Source organism: Rousettus aegyptiacus, unplaced genomic scaffold, assembly GCF_014176215.1.
Source record: "Rousettus aegyptiacus isolate mRouAeg1 unplaced genomic scaffold, mRouAeg1.p scaffold_m13_p_16, whole genome shotgun sequence".
In the NCBI taxonomy this organism is placed as follows: domain Eukaryota; kingdom Metazoa; phylum Chordata; class Mammalia; order Chiroptera; family Pteropodidae; genus Rousettus; species Rousettus aegyptiacus.
Window position 1 is genome coordinate 33,427,172 of NW_023416291.1, and position 16,598 is coordinate 33,443,769.

The 16,598-nt window shown below is 47.8% G+C and overlaps 1 protein-coding gene and 2 pseudogenes across 5 annotated transcripts; 2 read left to right on the forward strand and 1 right to left on the reverse strand.

Annotated features, from left to right (window-relative positions):
• Nucleotides 1-7,914, forward strand: KEAP1 (kelch like ECH associated protein 1). 5 transcript variants are annotated; one of them, XM_016153521.2, is made up of 6 exons: nt 1-219; nt 2,284-2,969; nt 4,475-5,160; nt 6,375-6,580; nt 6,844-7,020; nt 7,197-7,914. In XM_016153521.2, exons 2-6 carry the CDS (start codon nt 2,331-2,333, stop codon nt 7,361-7,363), a joined length of 1,875 nt encoding a protein of 624 aa, XP_016009007.2. In that variant the 5' UTR covers nt 1-219; nt 2,284-2,330; the 3' UTR covers nt 7,364-7,914. The 5 variants fall into 5 exon arrangements, with proteins under 5 accessions (XP_016009007.2, XP_036089616.1, XP_036089615.1 ...); XM_036233722.1 differs by lacking the exon at nt 1-219 and adding an exon at nt 533-620 and having other exon boundaries at nt 6,844-7,095; nt 7,197-7,309; XM_016153520.2 differs by lacking the exon at nt 1-219 and adding an exon at nt 538-620.
• On the forward strand, nt 3,934-4,052 carry LOC118612728 (annotated as a pseudogene).
• A 2,739-nt stretch (nt 7,915-10,653) lies between the features above and the next one.
• On the reverse strand, nt 10,654-10,772 carry LOC118612625 (annotated as a pseudogene).
• Nucleotides 10,773-16,598: the final 5,826 nt, after the last annotated feature.

The window sequence follows — 16,598 nt, forward strand, 5'->3', positions numbered from 1 at the left end:
ACGGCCGTGGCCCCGCAGGCCTTGCCGCGTGGGAGCCGAGGTCCCAGACGGCGAAGGCGCCCGTGGGTCTCTCACAGCGAAGGTTAGACTGGAGCCATCCCGGGCTGGGCTGTGGCCCCTCGGGTTTCCTGGAAGCTCAGCGCGCGGGTGGCATCACAAGTGCCTGGAGCCGCCGTCGTGTCCCCGGCATCCCTGCCCCGAGGCTACGTGGGGGCCGAGGTGAGCGCGCCAGCAGCGGCGGCGGGGAGGGGTGTTCACGCGGTGCGACCACGGGCGCGCACGGCCTCGAACCTGGGACTCCGATTCCCGCGGAGCTGACCACGAGGCTCGGAGCGCGAGGGCCGTGGTCCCTGCCCACGCCGCGCCGGGATGACCGACGCTGTTGTCGCCGCTCAGGGGTTGCGCAGCTTGGCGACAGCCGGCGGGGTGGGAGAGAGGCGAGCGTGCCAACCCAGCTGCTGGCGGCCCAGCGCCGCGGGGGCTTTTATTCTGACACGGCCGGCGCTCGGCTGTGCTTAGTCATGGTGACCTGCGCGCGCTCCGCGCCTCCCCCCGCGCGCAGCGATGGAGGCGCCGGGGCCTGGACGACGGAGGCGGAGCCCAAGCGCGGCCATGGCGGGGTGAGTGAGCGGCCTGCGCCCGCGCTGCGGGCACGGCGGGCGGGTAGTGTCCCTGAGGTCGTGCCGGGAGGCCAAGGGACACGGCGGCGCGGGTTGGGTCGCCTCGGGGTTCCTGCAGCTCCCCGGAGGGCCAGGAGGGCGCCGCTGGAGTCCTGTCCTTTTGTTGGACAGCGCGACTTGCGGGGTGATCCGGAAACGACGCAAGCCGTACGAGAGGCCCAGAGAGCGCTGCTCGGACGGGGGCCCGGGGAACCCGGGGCGTTGGGGGTTTGATCTGCGCCCCGGGGTTGGCAGTAGACAAGCCGGGGTGGTCACTTCCTCCCTTCCCCAGGCCTTGGTGGAGGCTCAGGCCGGGGCATGCGCAGTCCCCAACTAGCGCTTTGTGAGGCGAAGTGCCGGATGTCCAGGGGGCACCGTTGATCAATTGGCCAAAGATCAAGAGGCAGGCCTGGGGCATTGGCTGGGGAGAGATGGCCAAGCGGCACCCTGGGCCAGGTGGAGGAGGGTGCTCTGGTAGGCACAGGAGAGTGGGCAGTCAGCCAACCATATGCTTACTGACTCCTGTGCAGTGCCAGGCCTCAGGCTAGACGTGAGTGAGACACGTGAGAGGGTGGTCTCCCTGCCCACTGAATCACTGTGGCTTAGGGCAGAGGGATGCATCACCCCTCAACAAGCAAGCAGTGTAGCTCATTTAAGTTCCTGGCAAGAGCTATGATGGAAATAAAACTGGGAGGTGACTCTGAGCTGAGCCCCAGAAAGATAAGATGGAGAACCTGGGAATGCTCTTGCAGTCGGTCCCCTCCCTTTCTCAGGAGGTGAACGGCCAGTGAGCGAAGCTTTGTCTGTATTTGCAGCCTCTCCCCAGTGCCAGTACTACGGTCTCAGCTCCACCTCAGATCATCAGGGATTAGATTCTCATAGGAGCACTGGTGTCTGGTGCCAAAAAGGTTGGGGACCACCACTCTAGATTGTCCTTTCCATTCTGCCTCTGAGCCTTTGCTCTTACTGTTCCCTCTACCTGGAAAATCAACTTCTACCCTCACCTACTTACATATATTCATCTTTCTTGGCTCAGTTCCAGCAGAGGACTGGCTTAAAGTAACTGCGCCTAACTCACACTATCATAATTCTGTTTGTCATTTTCTTCATGATTCCAGTTTCTACTCATCTCGATTATTTTATCTATGGCCATTCCCTCCCCGAGGTGTCAACTCCAGCACAGTTTATTGTCTGTCTAACTCATTCCTGTGTCCGTGGTGTCTAAGACAGAGCATGGCACACAATAGATGCTCAGTAAATGTTGGCAAGGTGAATGAAGGAGTGCACTTGACATGTTCTAGGAAGGGAAGGGCCACCAGACAACTGGAACAGAGCGAGCAAAGGGAAGAGGTGGATGGGGCTGACAGCGACGGGCATTAAGGAGTTCAGTTTTACTCTCTGTGTTGTAGGGAGTCTTGGGGGATTTCCAAGCAGAGGAGGGACATCATCTGACATATTTTAAGATGGACCCTGAGCTGGTGAGGACCTAGGACATGTAGCAAGCACAAATGGACACTGCTTCACCTGGGCTTGGCAAGGAAAACTGGTCTAAGAGTCGTTTTATCTTAAAAAAGGAGGCCTGGCCCCAGGCCCTATCCGCAGCCCTGTGTTCTCCCTCCTCCAGGGCCCTGAGTGCCAGTGGTGGTGTTGTCCCTTGTCACCTGGAACCCCATGCAGACGGAACCTGGGCCTAGTGGGGCTGGGGCCTGCACCGGATTCCTGCCCCTGAGGTCACAGCACCCCGAGGGGGTAGGGGACACGGTGATGTATGCCTCCACCGAGTGCAAGGCTGAGGTGACACCCTCTCAGCATGGCAACCGCACCTTCAGCTACACACTGGAGGACCACACCAAGCAGGCCTTTGGCATCATGAATGAGCTGCGGCTCAGCCAGCAGCTGTGTGACGTTACGCTGCAGGTCAAGTACCAGGATGCACCTGCTGCCCAGTTTATGGCCCACAAGGTGGTGCTGGCCTCATCTAGCCCTGTCTTCAAGGCCATGTTCACTAACGGGCTGCGGGAGCAGGGCATGGAGGTGGTGTCCATCGAGGGCATCCATCCCAAGGTCATGGAGCGTCTCATTGAGTTCGCCTACACAGCCTCTATCTCCATGGGTGAGAAGTGTGTGCTCCATGTCATGAATGGTGCTGTCATGTATCAGATCGACAGTGTCGTCCGTGCCTGTAGTGACTTCCTGGTGCAGCAGCTGGACCCAAGCAACGCCATTGGCATCGCCAACTTCGCCGAACAGATTGGCTGTGCGGAGCTGCACCAACGCGCCCGCGAGTACATCTACATGCACTTTGGGGAGGTGAGTGCGGGGAGGGGGCATGGAGCAGGGTTTGGGGACAGTATCAGCAGGGATTCATGGGTGGTCATCACTGTCTCCCCTTGAGATTTGAAGGGTCAAGACAAGGAGCTGGAAGAAAGTGGGGCTCCAACCTTCTAGTTTACATATCTGGAGTGACTCTGGGAAGCAGCTGCTGCAAGTGAGACTTACACGGGTATCTGGGCTTCCTGGTTTCTCTGGGGTCCAGGGTGAGGACAGGGTGTAGTGGTGTAGTGAACATGACAGCATCTCAGTCCTGGGGTGTGCAGAGCAGGGCCCAACATTTCAGGCAGTCAAAATATTTATTGAGCACCCATGACATGCTACCGACTATTAATGTGACCCTTAGACATGCTTTCTTTGGTCCACTCTGTCCTTCTTATGTTCTTGGTTTCATTTTCATTTTTAAGTAGAGGAAGTTATGAACAGAAGAAATAATAGTGCTTGTCAAGCCCTTGCTGTGGACCAGCCTGTTCTAAGTGATTTCCATCCTTTAAATCTTCCCAACTATCACAGGAAGAAGTATACTTTGGAGGGCCTTCCTGGAAATATTCAAAGTCCTCCTTCAGGGATCAGCTGGAGTGGACACTGCTCTGGTCTCCATTTCCTTCCTTCCTTCTATACCCATTTGGGGTTGACCAGTTGCCCAAGGGGCTCTGGCATTAGTTCTAGGGTTAATGGCTTCCAGGAAGGGGATCCTCAAGCAGGGTTCTCCCACTGGCCTGTACAATGTTTGTTTCAAGGGATTGTGTAGACTTGGGACACTTGAACGGTGGTGATCTACTGATGTGGGATGACCAAAGATTTGCCTGGGCCCTGTATGCCCTAGGAGTGGTCCTGCTATGAGGTAGCTACTAATATAATCCCCTTTTACAGAGGAAGAAAACAAAGGCACTGAGTGTTTCAGGTATTTGCCCAAAGTCATCTGGTTAAAAAGTAGTGGGCCATCTACGGCCATGCCACCCTGAATGCGTCTGATCTTGTCTGATCTCGGAGGCTAAGCAGGGTTGGGCCTAGTTAGTACTTGGATGGGAGACCACCAAGGAATACTGGGTGCACTAAAAAAAATAATAATTATAAATAAATAAATAAGTAGTGGGCTAAAATTACAACTCAGGCTGCTTTCTTCAGAGTCTGTACTTTTTTGCTAGAATACTCTATTGTTATTCCTCTTTCCTTTTTAGTCGATCTGCCCTTTTGAAAAAGTAATTTCATTTTTTTTGAAAAGTAACATTCTTATAGTTCAAATAGAAAATTATACAAAAAGATATGTGGTGCATTGTGTCTTCGCCCATTTGCTCAAGTAATTATCTACTACATGCCTGGCACATAGTATTAACTCATTTAATCCTCACAGCCTGCAAAATTCCTATTTTGCACATGAGGAAAGTGAGATTGTCAGAGACAGCTTGAATGACTTGTCCAAGGTCATATAACCAGCTGAGGGAGACACAGGAGTCAGCCTGTCACACTAATGCCCTCTTCAGGTAGCCAAGCAAGAGGAGTTCTTCAACCTGTCCCACTGCCAGCTGGTGACTCTCATCAGCCGGGATGATCTGAATGTGCGCTGCGAGTCCGAGGTCTTCCATGCCTGTATCAACTGGGTAAAGTACGACTGCGAGCAGCGACGCTTCTACGTGCAGGCGCTGCTGCGGGCCGTGCGGTGCCACTCGCTCACACCCCACTTCCTGCAGATGCAGCTGCAGAAGTGCGAGATCCTGCAGTCGGACTCCCGCTGCAAGGACTACCTGGTCAAGATCTTCCAGGAGCTTACCCTGCACAAGCCCACACAGGTGATGCCTTGCCGGGCGCCCAAGGTGGGCCGGCTTATATATACCGCTGGTGGCTACTTCCGCCAGTCACTAAGCTACCTGGAGGCCTACAACCCCAGTGATGGCACATGGCTCCGGTTGGCAGACCTGCAGGTGCCTCGTAGTGGCCTGGCAGGCTGCGTGGTCGGTGGGCTGCTGTATGCCGTAGGTGGCCGGAACAACTCACCCGACGGCAACACTGACTCCAGCGCCCTGGACTGCTACAACCCCATGACCAACCAGTGGTCACCGTGTGCCCCCATGAGCGTGCCACGCAACCGAATTGGGGTTGGGGTCATTGATGGGCACATCTATGCTGTCGGTGGCTCCCATGGCTGTATCCACCACAACAGCGTGGAGAGGTGAGTGGCAGGGCCAGGAGGGATGGGCTCCTAGTGTCCCGCTGCTGACAGGTCCCAGGCCACTGGCACGTGGGGATTCTCCCTGTTGTTGAGTGCCTATCTCTGCGCCTCAAAGTGAAGCTAAACTCCTGGGAGATTTATGGTGGTGACCTTGGAGGATGTGTCTGGGCCTGGGAGCCGCTTATAGGGCCATCATAAAACCATACAGCTCCTTAGTACAGATTTGGAAAAACCCCTTTAGTTTGAAATTGTTGTAATGTGCTGATTTTGTTAGAACTGACCCCTCATTGCCATCTGCCCAGGAATTGTTATAAACAAATGTACGAGATCTGGTATGTAGAAGGTGCCCCCTTAGATGCAGTGCCCTCGTGCAGTGCACAATCTGCACAGCTGAGCATAGTGACCCTGTGTTTAGGGGCCTTGTCCTCTGCCTCCTTCCAGAAGTGTGATTCAAGCTACAGTTCTCATCTGGAGAACTTGTCAAAACAAATGCCCCAGCTCACTGCTGGAGATGCTGAGATCTGCCATCAGAGGTTGGGTTTGGAGCGAGGCTGGGGAATGGGGATTTTAAACAAATACCCCAGAGGTTTCTAATGAGTGTGACCTGTAAATAGGAGGATGAGATGATCCATCACCCTCAGTAAGCCACTTTCAAGAAAATAAAAGGGACACTATTAATTACTCCAAGAGTGCAGGCATGAACTGGAAGTGCCCAAGCCCATCTTTAAGCATCATGCTTTGAGAACCATCCTGGGAGGTAGGATGAGTGTTAGAATCGGGGTTCTGGTGTTCGAGAGGGCTGGGTCAGACTGCAGCTCTACTGCTTCTTCAGTGACCCTGGACACACCACTTTACCCCTCTGTGACTCCATCTTGTCATCCGTGAAGAGGGATGGACAATAATAAGTACTACTTGCCCCACTAGGCTGGGTGGGACGTAGGTGAGATAACACACAGAACACTCAGCACAGGGCTTGGCAGTAATATGATGGAGCCACCGGGGTCCAACAGATATGTGTTGACCTTGAGCATATGACAGCTGTGGACCTTGGTTTCTTCATTTGGAAAATGCAGCTCCTGATAACTAGCATGTCGGAAGACAATTGTGAGGATTAAAGAGTTTAAGTACATAAAGAGCTAGCAGAATATTGGGCCATAGGTAGTGTTTCTTGAAGGTCAGCTTTGCTTGTTGTTATTGTTATTATGCCCTTGCAGGTATGAGCCAGAGCGGGATGAGTGGCACTTGGTGGCCCCAATGCTGACAAGAAGGATCGGGGTGGGAGTGGCTGTCCTCAACCGTCTTCTCTATGCTGTCGGGGGCTTTGATGGGACAAACCGCCTCAACTCAGCTGAGTGTTACTACCCAGAGAGAGACGAGTGGCGAATGATCACACCCATGAACACCATCCGAAGTGGGGCAGGTAGGCAGGGGCTGTGGGTAGGGGACAGGGAGGAACACCTGCCCAGCCCAGGGGTAAAACTCGGCTAGGCCTGCGTGAGGCCTCCTGTTTCCACCTTGAACAACCCTCCCCACCCTGGTGGCACACGCACAGGAGAGCTAGGTTCTGACAGAATCCATGCTCCTCTCCCAGCTTTGTTTCTGAACTGTCCCTTAGGAGGGAGAGCGGGGAGGGGCCCCCGAGGCCAGGCCCCGGAGTCACCCTCTCCTCATGGTGTGGTTTAGGAGTCTGTGTCCTGCACAATTGTATTTATGCTGCGGGGGGCTACGACGGTCAGGACCAGCTGAACAGCGTGGAACGCTACAACGTCGAGACAGAAACCTGGACATTTGCGGCTCCCATGAAGCATCGGCGAAGCGCCCTGGGGATCACCGTACACCAGGGGAGAATCTACGTCCTCGGTGAAGCCCTGGGGGTGGGGACCCAGGCAGAGAAGACTAGTTAGCCGCATCTTTTGGGGGCAGGCTCAAATCACAGTAGGAAGGCTTCTCCTGGTTTCTTCTCTTTCTATGCACCCTCCCCACCCTTGGAGGCAGTGACCATCCCTGCCAGCGTCCCCTCTGCTTTCTCCCCACAGGAGGCTATGACGGTCACACATTCCTAGACAGCGTGGAGTGTTACGACCCAGACATGGACACCTGGAGTGAGGTGACCCGCATGACATCTGGCCGGAGTGGGGTGGGTGTCGCTGTCACCATGGAGCCCTGCCAGAAACAGATCGACCAGCAGAACTGTACCTGTTGAGCCACTTTGGTTTCTCGGGCAAAAAAATGGTCTGATCAAGAGTATTGTCATTTTTGTACCAAAACAGGGACAAAAGAAAAGGGTCAGAGCAAATGCTTGTTTTCCAGGATGGGAGGCTGAAATGCCTCAGTGTTAAGACGACAATTTGGAAGAAAAGAAGGCCAAGAGTGAGAATCCATGAGCCCATCAGAGTAGTCCCAGGAATGTCCAAAAGAGCCTACCCAGGAGGCAGGTGTGGGAAGGGTAGGCTCCCAGGAGAGAAACCCCCATACCTACTATCCCAACACTAGGCCCGGGTCCCACACCAGCAGCTGCCACTTCCCTTTAGGGTGAAAGTAGGTGCTGAGGTCAGGTTTTTGTTCACTGCACCTTTGTGATTGGTTCCTGGAGGCCTGGGCAGGAGCAAGCTGAGGCGTTGCGAGTGAGGTCCTTCCGGAGGTAGGGGACCCTGGGACAGGCCTGTCCATAGGAACCACTGGATATCAGGACAGTCACTTTGTTGATAAGTAACTATGTAACTTTCCAATGAAAATAAAGAATGAACTAACTGGTGTCTTCTACCTTAGCTGAAGGTCTCAACCCCAGGGATAAAAAGGACTCTCTCTCCCTCTCTCTCCTGAGGTACACTAAAGTCTTTGATTTAGGACTTGAATTTGAAACCAGTTTGTTATCTCTGCTCATGGTCTCTTGATATGTAGGGCATGTTTCTCCTCATGGGCAAGCTACACAGGGCTCACTTTGTCTCTCACTTTCAGCTGCTTTGAAGACACTGCCCTAACTCCTGACACATCTCCCAGGGTTTCCCAAGGCTAATTTCAAATGTGCATACAGTTTGTATTTTAAGGCAAACTGTTCCCAATGTGCATGCCTTCCAAATTCAGTGAAAATCTATCTGGTTTTTTTGTTGTGCTTCAGTTACACAGACTGAGCTTTTTCTTTTATAGAAGTTCCTGGGTGTTAAAAGGACAAGGAGGTTCTTGGGAGTTTTCTTAGGCAAAGGTCTCAGCATAGTCTCTTCTGAACAATATGTGTGGCCCAGATCTTTTTTTCTGCCAATCAACTCTATTCATATGGGGGGCAGGGAATGGGGAAAAGAAAAATGAAGTATGGTCTCGACTACAGGTACACCTCGGAGATATTGTGGGTTTGGATCCAGACCTCTGTGGTAAAGCGAGTCAGAACTGTTGATGGATGTAGAGGGTCCAGCTTTTGACTTGTAAAAAATGCAATAACTGGGAAGCACAATACAAGGAAGCGCAATGAAGTAACGAGGTACACCTGTGTCGGGGAGTTCCCCAGTAGCTTAGAAAGGAAACATTGGATTCCTTCTCTTCTAAGGAAAACCTGGTACCTCCCATCTCAGCAGCCTCACTAAATTCACCTGAAGGCAACCTTAGTTGTGCCAGGTTCTCTGGTCCTAGTCCAAGGTTTTTATGGGACAAGAAAATAAATCCATGTTGGCTGCATTGAATGGATGAGGGAGAACTAGAAATTGCCAACCTAACACCCGGATGGCCTTTTAGCATTTATAAAGCATTTTTACACATTGGTTGGTCCTCAATAGTGCTCTGAGTGAGGAAGAGCAAGCCTGAATTCTTTACAGACGAGAAGCAGAGATTCAGAGAAATGACTTGCCCAAGGTCACATGGCCACTAAGTGGTGGAGTTCAGGTTTAACCATTCTCAGGCATAACACTCTGTAGCACCATGTTCGTGAGAACGGATATTAAAGAAGTTTCATGGAGTCAATGTGTATAGCTGTGAAAGTTCTGGAAACATTAATTGAGAATCGGGATTTACATGGAATGCAGTTGCTAGAAGTGACAACACCTACCCCAGAGTCATGTTTCCTTCCAGAGGGTTAAAGCCCTGGTCTTGAGGTCAGGTTCAGCTGTTTCAGTAAAGCAACTTAGGTATCAGCAGTCAGGTGAACAGCTTCCTATCTACAACAATGGTACTTGGACACCTACTGGGCACTAGGCTCCTGTGAGCTGCTGGACCCACAAAGGTGAATATTTACATTTACTTTCTAATTCCACAAAAGCAAATTTTTTTTTATTTTTATTTTTTAGTCCTTACTCTCCTGGGCACTGGGGCTATAGCAGTGAACAAGCCCCAGATAATCCCTGCCCTCATGGAAATTAAAACCTAGCAAGAGAATAGGGTGACCACTCATCCTGGTTTGCCTAGAATTTTCCCGGTTTGAACATTGGAAGGCTGGCATCCCAGGTAAATTGGGGCCATTGGTCACTCTCCAAGTAAGCCAGAGGCTGAAGCAATAGTCCAAATGTGCTGCTGAGTGATAAGCACATATGGGTCATGATTAAATTCACATTTTCAAAGTTGATGACTCCAGGAGCTAGGTGGAAATGGCTTGCCTAGGGGTGTGAGCGGGTGGGGGGAAAGCTGGGGAAACAGCAGTTGCAGTAGCCACGCGAGAAGATGGTGGTTTGAAGTAGGCAGGTGGTCATGGGAGCAGAGAGGAGTAGGATGTACAGGTGAAGAGACAGGATGTGAAGGGCGAAGACAAGAATCATCCCGCATGGCTTCAACTTAAACAGGAGTAGGGAGCCTTGGAGGAGCCTGTAGCTGCAGAAGGGAAGTTGGCTTGGAGTGTGTCAATATTCGAGGCCTCAAGATACAATTGTTTTAAGAAAGTGCACAGATTTTTCTAACCCTCGGTCTTTAGCTTCCAACAAATAGTTCTTGAATGCCGTTCTGTGCTAACCACGAAGTGGGGGTTCAGACACAGTGTGGAGCAAGCATAACACTGTCCCTTTCTCATAGAGCTGGAGTTAATAACAATCATATAAAGCATACCTAATTATGTTTGAATGTAGCTCTCCAAAGGACGAGAGCATGACTTAGGTCTGCAACCTCGAGAAAACATTCTTGAGGAATTGGTTTTCTCATAGAAATCCAAAGGAACTGTTACGTGTAAACTAGGTGAGGGAAGGAGGGGTAAGATTCTGGACAAAAGAAGCATCATGTGCAAAGGTCCTGTGGTACTGAAAAGCAAATCTAGATGAAGCTCTGCGGAGGAACATGACATGGTGTCAGAAGAGGCTAAACAAAGGTTGTCAGGGAGCCAGACTATACAAGTTCCATGAGCCACTCTCATTTCTCTTAAATTGTTAAATACCTAAGTACTAATGTATGTATGTATGTATGTATGTATGTATGTATTTTTTAGGCGAGGCAACCTCGCCTAAAAAATACATACATACATACATACATTTACAGATTACAAGGAACTTGTCAGCTCACAATGCCTTATTTTTCTATTTTCTATGCCTATAGCACCTGGTCTTCCTAGGCGGTCTCCCATCCAAGCACTAACCTGGCCTGACCCTGCTTAGCTTCTGAGATCAGATGGGATTGGGCTTGTTCAGGGTGGCATAGCTGTAGACTCTAAGTACTATCTTTTTTAAAAAATTAGAACATTACAGATAAAGCCAAAATCTTACTATCTATTCATTCCAGCACCCTCTAAATCTTAAAAAACGACAACAAAAAAACACCAAAACCCCTGAAGTAATGTTCTATATGTTTATTTACATAAATGGCATAATGTTGCCTGTAGTCTTCTACAACTTGTTTTTCCCATCAGTAGGACTTCGCAGTACACCTGTGATGTCACATGCCTTTTATCGGCTGCCTGATGTTCTGTTTTTTCTCTTCCACTATTGACAGACTTTTAGGTTGTTTTCAGTTTCTCAGAATTACAGAAAAGGCTGAAATGCCCACTCTTAATCATGTCTCCTTGGGCACAAGCGTGTGTATTTCTTCAGATGGATACTAAGAGGTGGAACTTACTAGATCACGGGGTGAGCATAGCTTTACTAGATGCTATTAGATCGCCTCCAAAGTGGTCATAACGAACCATATTCCTGCTGTTTTCTAGAAGTTCCTTATAAATTTATACACAAATTTATCATTTTCCCTTGATGGTTCTCCCCTTTTGTGTCATATTTAAGAAAGAATTGTGGTTCTTGACATTTTCTGTAGCTTCCTTACCCATTTGTTATTGTTTTCTGCCCATAAATTAATTGTTCTGCCTAAGTTAACCAGAATTAGTTTTTATTGGTTCTGTTAGAATCAAGAATCTTGACTAATAGAGACATCAGGAAAATTTAAAATAGATATTGTCTTCACGTATGTTTAAGTTTTATTTTTACACTGTTTTTAAATCCATTTGGAATTTGTTGTTATGTATGGTATGAAGTAGGTATTTAATTTTTTTATACAGATAGCCAACTGCTGCCAAACATTTATTTTTCAAATCATTTGTTGACTGATTCATTCTTTACCGATAGTTTTTTTGTTTTGTTTTGTTTTGTTTTGTTTTGTTTTGGCAAGGAAACCCTTGGTTGACCTCACAGATTGCAAGGACCTTGTCAGTTTACAATCCCTTATTTTTTACACCTACAGCACTGGTCTTCCTAGGTGGTCTCCAATCCAAATACTAACCAGGCCCGACCCCGCTAAGCTTCAGATATCAGATGGAATTGGGCTGGTTCAATGTGGCATGGCCATCGACTCTGTACCTATAGTTTTGAGATACAGCCTCAATCATATACTAAGTTCTCATATATGCATGAGACTCTATTCTGTTTTTATAAAATTTTATTCTGTTTTTTTGACCTAAATATCCATTTTTGCACCAATTTCATTGTTTTAATTATTATAGTTTTATAACATGTCTTAATAGCAGGAGGAACAAGTCCTCTCTTTAAAAATAAAATCTGGGCTGTTATTGCATATTTATTCCTCCTTATGAAGAATAAAATTCCATGAAAAATAAAACATTTTGATTGGATTGCATAAAAATTATCAATTTGGGGAGAAAAAAATATTTTCACAATTTTAGAGCTCTCTGTTCATTAACTTAGTATATCTGCTTAGTAAAATCTTCTTTGCTATCATCAGGAAACCTTTGTAATTTCTCCATGAATTGCTTGCAATTCATTTATTCATGGGAATCTTATAAGGTTTTCTTGCTACTGTCAATGAGATATTTACTCCTGGATCCTTTTAAATTGGTTTTTCTGATGCATAGGAAAGTTGTTGATATAAATCTTCCATTGGCCTCTTTGCTGAATTCCCTTATTAGTTCTACTAGTTCGGTTTATTTTTCAGCAGATCGTCAAGTCACGTGCAAATAACTGTAGTGTGATATCTTTTCCAATAGTTATAGCACTCATTTCTTCTTCCCGTCTTATATTAGCTAAGACTGTCTGTACGATGTTGATTAGCAGTGATAATAGTGGGCATAGTTGTCTTATTCTTAACTGTTTCTAATGTCCCACCATTAAATTTGATATTTGCCAAAAGGTTTTCAGGAATCTGTGCCTTAAGTTATGCTGGAAACTTTATCAAGTTCAGGAGGCTCCCTTCTATACCCGGTTTTTTTTTTTTTAATCATAAATGATTGTTACATTTTTCAGAGGACTATCATTAAGTAGGTGAGTGTCAAGAAAATGCATTTCTAATAAGTTCCCAGTTGATGCAGATGCGTCTTGTCCAGGGAACACACTTCGAGACACGTCCGTGTAGAATAAGAACAATGGGCTAAAGTGCATTCTGAGAAACAACACTTAAGTAGTAGATGGGAGTAAGAGAAGCCTCAATAAAAACATAAGAGCAGCAGAAAATTATGAGGAAAACTAAGAAAAATATAGTGTCGCAGAAGCCAAGTAGAGAAATAGTTGAGCATAAAATGTTTTAAGGAACAATACTACTAAGTGCAGAGAGGTTCAGAAAGATAGAGACCCGCTGGAATTGGCAATTGGGAAGTAAGCTTGAGAACCATCTTATTAGAATTGTGAGGGGAAAGCAACAAATTCCTTTGATAAATATTTGTTGAGTGCTTCCTTAGAAAAGACACTTGCGGAGGAGACAACTGAATCCATGAGAAAAGCTGATGAAGGGAACATCTCTTGAGATGTTAGGGTGAGGCAGAGAAAGATGGAATGATAGCTGGAAAGGAACAAGGGGTCTGGTGGGGGATTCAGAAGACAGAGCCTGTTTGTAAGCAGAGGGGAAGTTCCAGTACAAAAAGGTAACAAAGATGAAGATGAAAGACAGGATGGACTCATAGTGATGGTGAGCAAGTAACTCCCCATTCCCAATTACCCAGATGATGGCTAAGGTAACTTTTAGCTCTGTGAAGGGCACTGCAGTTCTGAATATATAGAGTCCTTTGCTTCATACCATACAATGTGCCTTCAAGTCAAAGATGAACTTCTCTCTTGGGAGTATATTCCGTTTTAAAACATAAATGTTAGTGAAAATATATATTGCGGAAGATAGAATTTAGGAAAATAAAAACATATCTAAAAAAGAATGCACTAGAGTCAACAGACTAGGCTTGAGACCCATATCTGGCACATAGAGCAAATCTCTATGCCTCACTTTTGTCATCTGTAAAATGGAGATGATAATAGTACTTACCACCTGGTAAACACAGTAATAATACAATAAACGTAGTGTTATTGACTGGATATAAAGTAAGACTGAAAACTTGTGGTGCTAACATTAATCTGAATTATCAAGGTTGTCAAAGTTAGAATGATAATAATGTTTAATGACCTCAGAGCTCTTTACCTGCATTACTTTTAGTTCCTCATTGGCTCTCATTACCTGTGAAAAATCAGTGCTTACATCAACCCATTCTACCTGTCTTATTTTGCGATGATTTTGTTGCTCTCCACGACCCTCAGAGCTTCCTTGCTAGGGGAAGTTCAGTCTAAAGGAGGCCAGCACCCTCTTGTGGGCCTCTGTATGATAAGAACTATTTCTAGAGAAGGAAAGTTAGAAAAGGAACAAGACTGGATAAGTCAGTCCCAGAGTATAGAATGTCCTTGACTTGTTCTTATTTTTTAAAAAAATAAGCATTCTTCAAAACTTCTGAGAAAACTATATTTTTAATAAATTGAATACAACTGCAAATGCATCCAGGAAGCTCCCTATTTAAAAAGGACTCTCCCTCTTGTGAGCCCCTGCACCACATCCACACCTCAGGATTGTAACTTCGATTTTATTAAGACACAATTTAAGCAGGGCACACAGGAACACTTTTCAGACTACGTATCCCAGGATTCTCTGGGACTTAGTCAGCTGATCTAAACAACTTTGGTGGGAAACTGGAAACTGAGCAGCCTCAGCTGCCTCTTTGCCTTCACTTGTTCTCAGCTTCGGGGTCAAGGAAGATTAATTGCATTACGCAAGGAGTTGGTGTTTCGTTAAGTCTCAGATCTTGCATGTGGGGCCCCTTTCATCTCTAGGCTGTGTCTTCCCTTTACATATCATATTTTACTCTCCCTGGGCATCTCTCAGTTCCTCTAAGGAGTCAGCAAGTGAAGGGTTAGGGCAAGAACAACAAATATTTCAGTGCCTATCTTGTTCCAGGTACATTGTAGAGACAACAGGGAGTAGAAGATATGGCTTCTGTCTCCTGTAGCCTATAGTCAACTAGGAGGAGAGAGAGAGATTTGCATGATTGTCCATTAGCAAACATACAACCAGAAAGCCTGAGAAGTGCTCAAGGAAATAGTTTGCAGAAGTCATAATGCATTTTTCTTGTATTCATAATTATCTTCTATTTTTCTGTCTTGTTTGCCATTTTATTTACTGGCATACAATAAGAACTTCACACATATTTGAATGCTAAGTAGATGGAGTCTTGTTCACAATGGGGTACAGGAAACATTTTTGGGATTGAATGGAATTGGTCAGGTCTTTCAGATGCTTCTCCAAGCGTATGGATTTTGCCAGCTCTGTTTAAGAGTAGAGCTACTCAGCCTGTTAGGGTTTCATTCAACACAAGGAAGACCTTTTTATCTCCCTCTAACCATTACCATCCGATCTTTTGAAGCTTTGTGGAATAAAGTAATCCCTGTTCCAGGTGACAGTCCCTCATATATCCAATCACTCTGCTAAGTACCTGCTGAGGATATCAGGATCTGTGAGAAGCCCTTGATAAGTATTTTAATATAGCTATAGATCCTTCTTGCAGCTCCCATTTTAGGACAAACAGCCCTAATGATCTCATGTGACATGGCGAGTTCCTTTATCAGCTAGTTTCACTCCTCCCTCCCATCATCCCCCTCCCCACAACCGGCCAACACTTTGAGGGTGACCTGAGTCTTGCTTTCCTGTCTCCCCAACTGGGCATAGGGGAGGGGGCTTCTGGACTTCTTATATATATGAGAACCATTGAAGCCCTTGCGGGGATGCGCCTCAAATTAGAAGGGAGGAAGGAGTTACCCTCAGAGAAAAGGGGGATGATAGGTCTTTTTAGGGTGTGGAGATGGCCGTGACAGAATACCGTCGGGGGGGGGGGGACAATGTCGGGCCCCTTCCCAGGAAGGACGAACAATACTAGGGACCTTTGAGGAAGGGGGGATGACCTAGGGATCCCTTAGGAAGGGATAAAGACATGGAAGGGGATCCCTCCAGAAAAGATGGCGACGGCCAGCGTCTCCGTCAGGAAGGATGCCGGGGCCCCACCAGGAAGAGGACTGAGAGCAGGGTCCCATCAGGAAGGGCAGTCGATGCCACGGAGCACTAAGGAAGTGGGGAAACTTTGACGTCACTCTCAGGAGGAGACGACGCTAAAGTTCATTTCAGGAGGGAGAAAGGACGCCAGGATGGTGTCCTCTTGGGAAGACGTCCTCTTGGGAAAGACGGACGTCCCAGGAGTCACTTTCAGGAAAAAGAGGTTCCTTTCAAGAAGCTGAAAAAGACGCCAGAGTACACTCAGGAAAGGGGGATGACACCGGGATCCCCTGAGAAAGTGTGAAAAAACGCTGGGGTCACTCCAACGAAGGGAGTGACACCAGGCCCTCTCCTTCACCCTCCATAAGTAAGGTTCGTGGACCCTGCCACTGTCTGATCTCCTCGGGTGCCAAAGGCGAAGCGGAAGCGCTCCTCGTTGGCTGCTTTCTCAGCTAATGACAACTATGTCAGCCAATCGTAGTGCGGGAGAAAAAAACCTCCCTCCTGTTCTTCCCACGCCTCCTATTCAATCTGCGCTTGCGCGTCTTTCTGGTCCTGCTGTAGTTCTTCAGTCCCAAGCTAGGGGACGCTCGGGCCCTCGAGCTCCCAGCCCGACCCGGGTCTGTGACCCATTTTTAAGCAATAGTATCTACTTTATAGGCTGTTGTGAGTGCTATAATTTACGCAAAACAAACAATGTCTGGCACATAAGTAATCTCCTGGTAAATCTGGGCTAT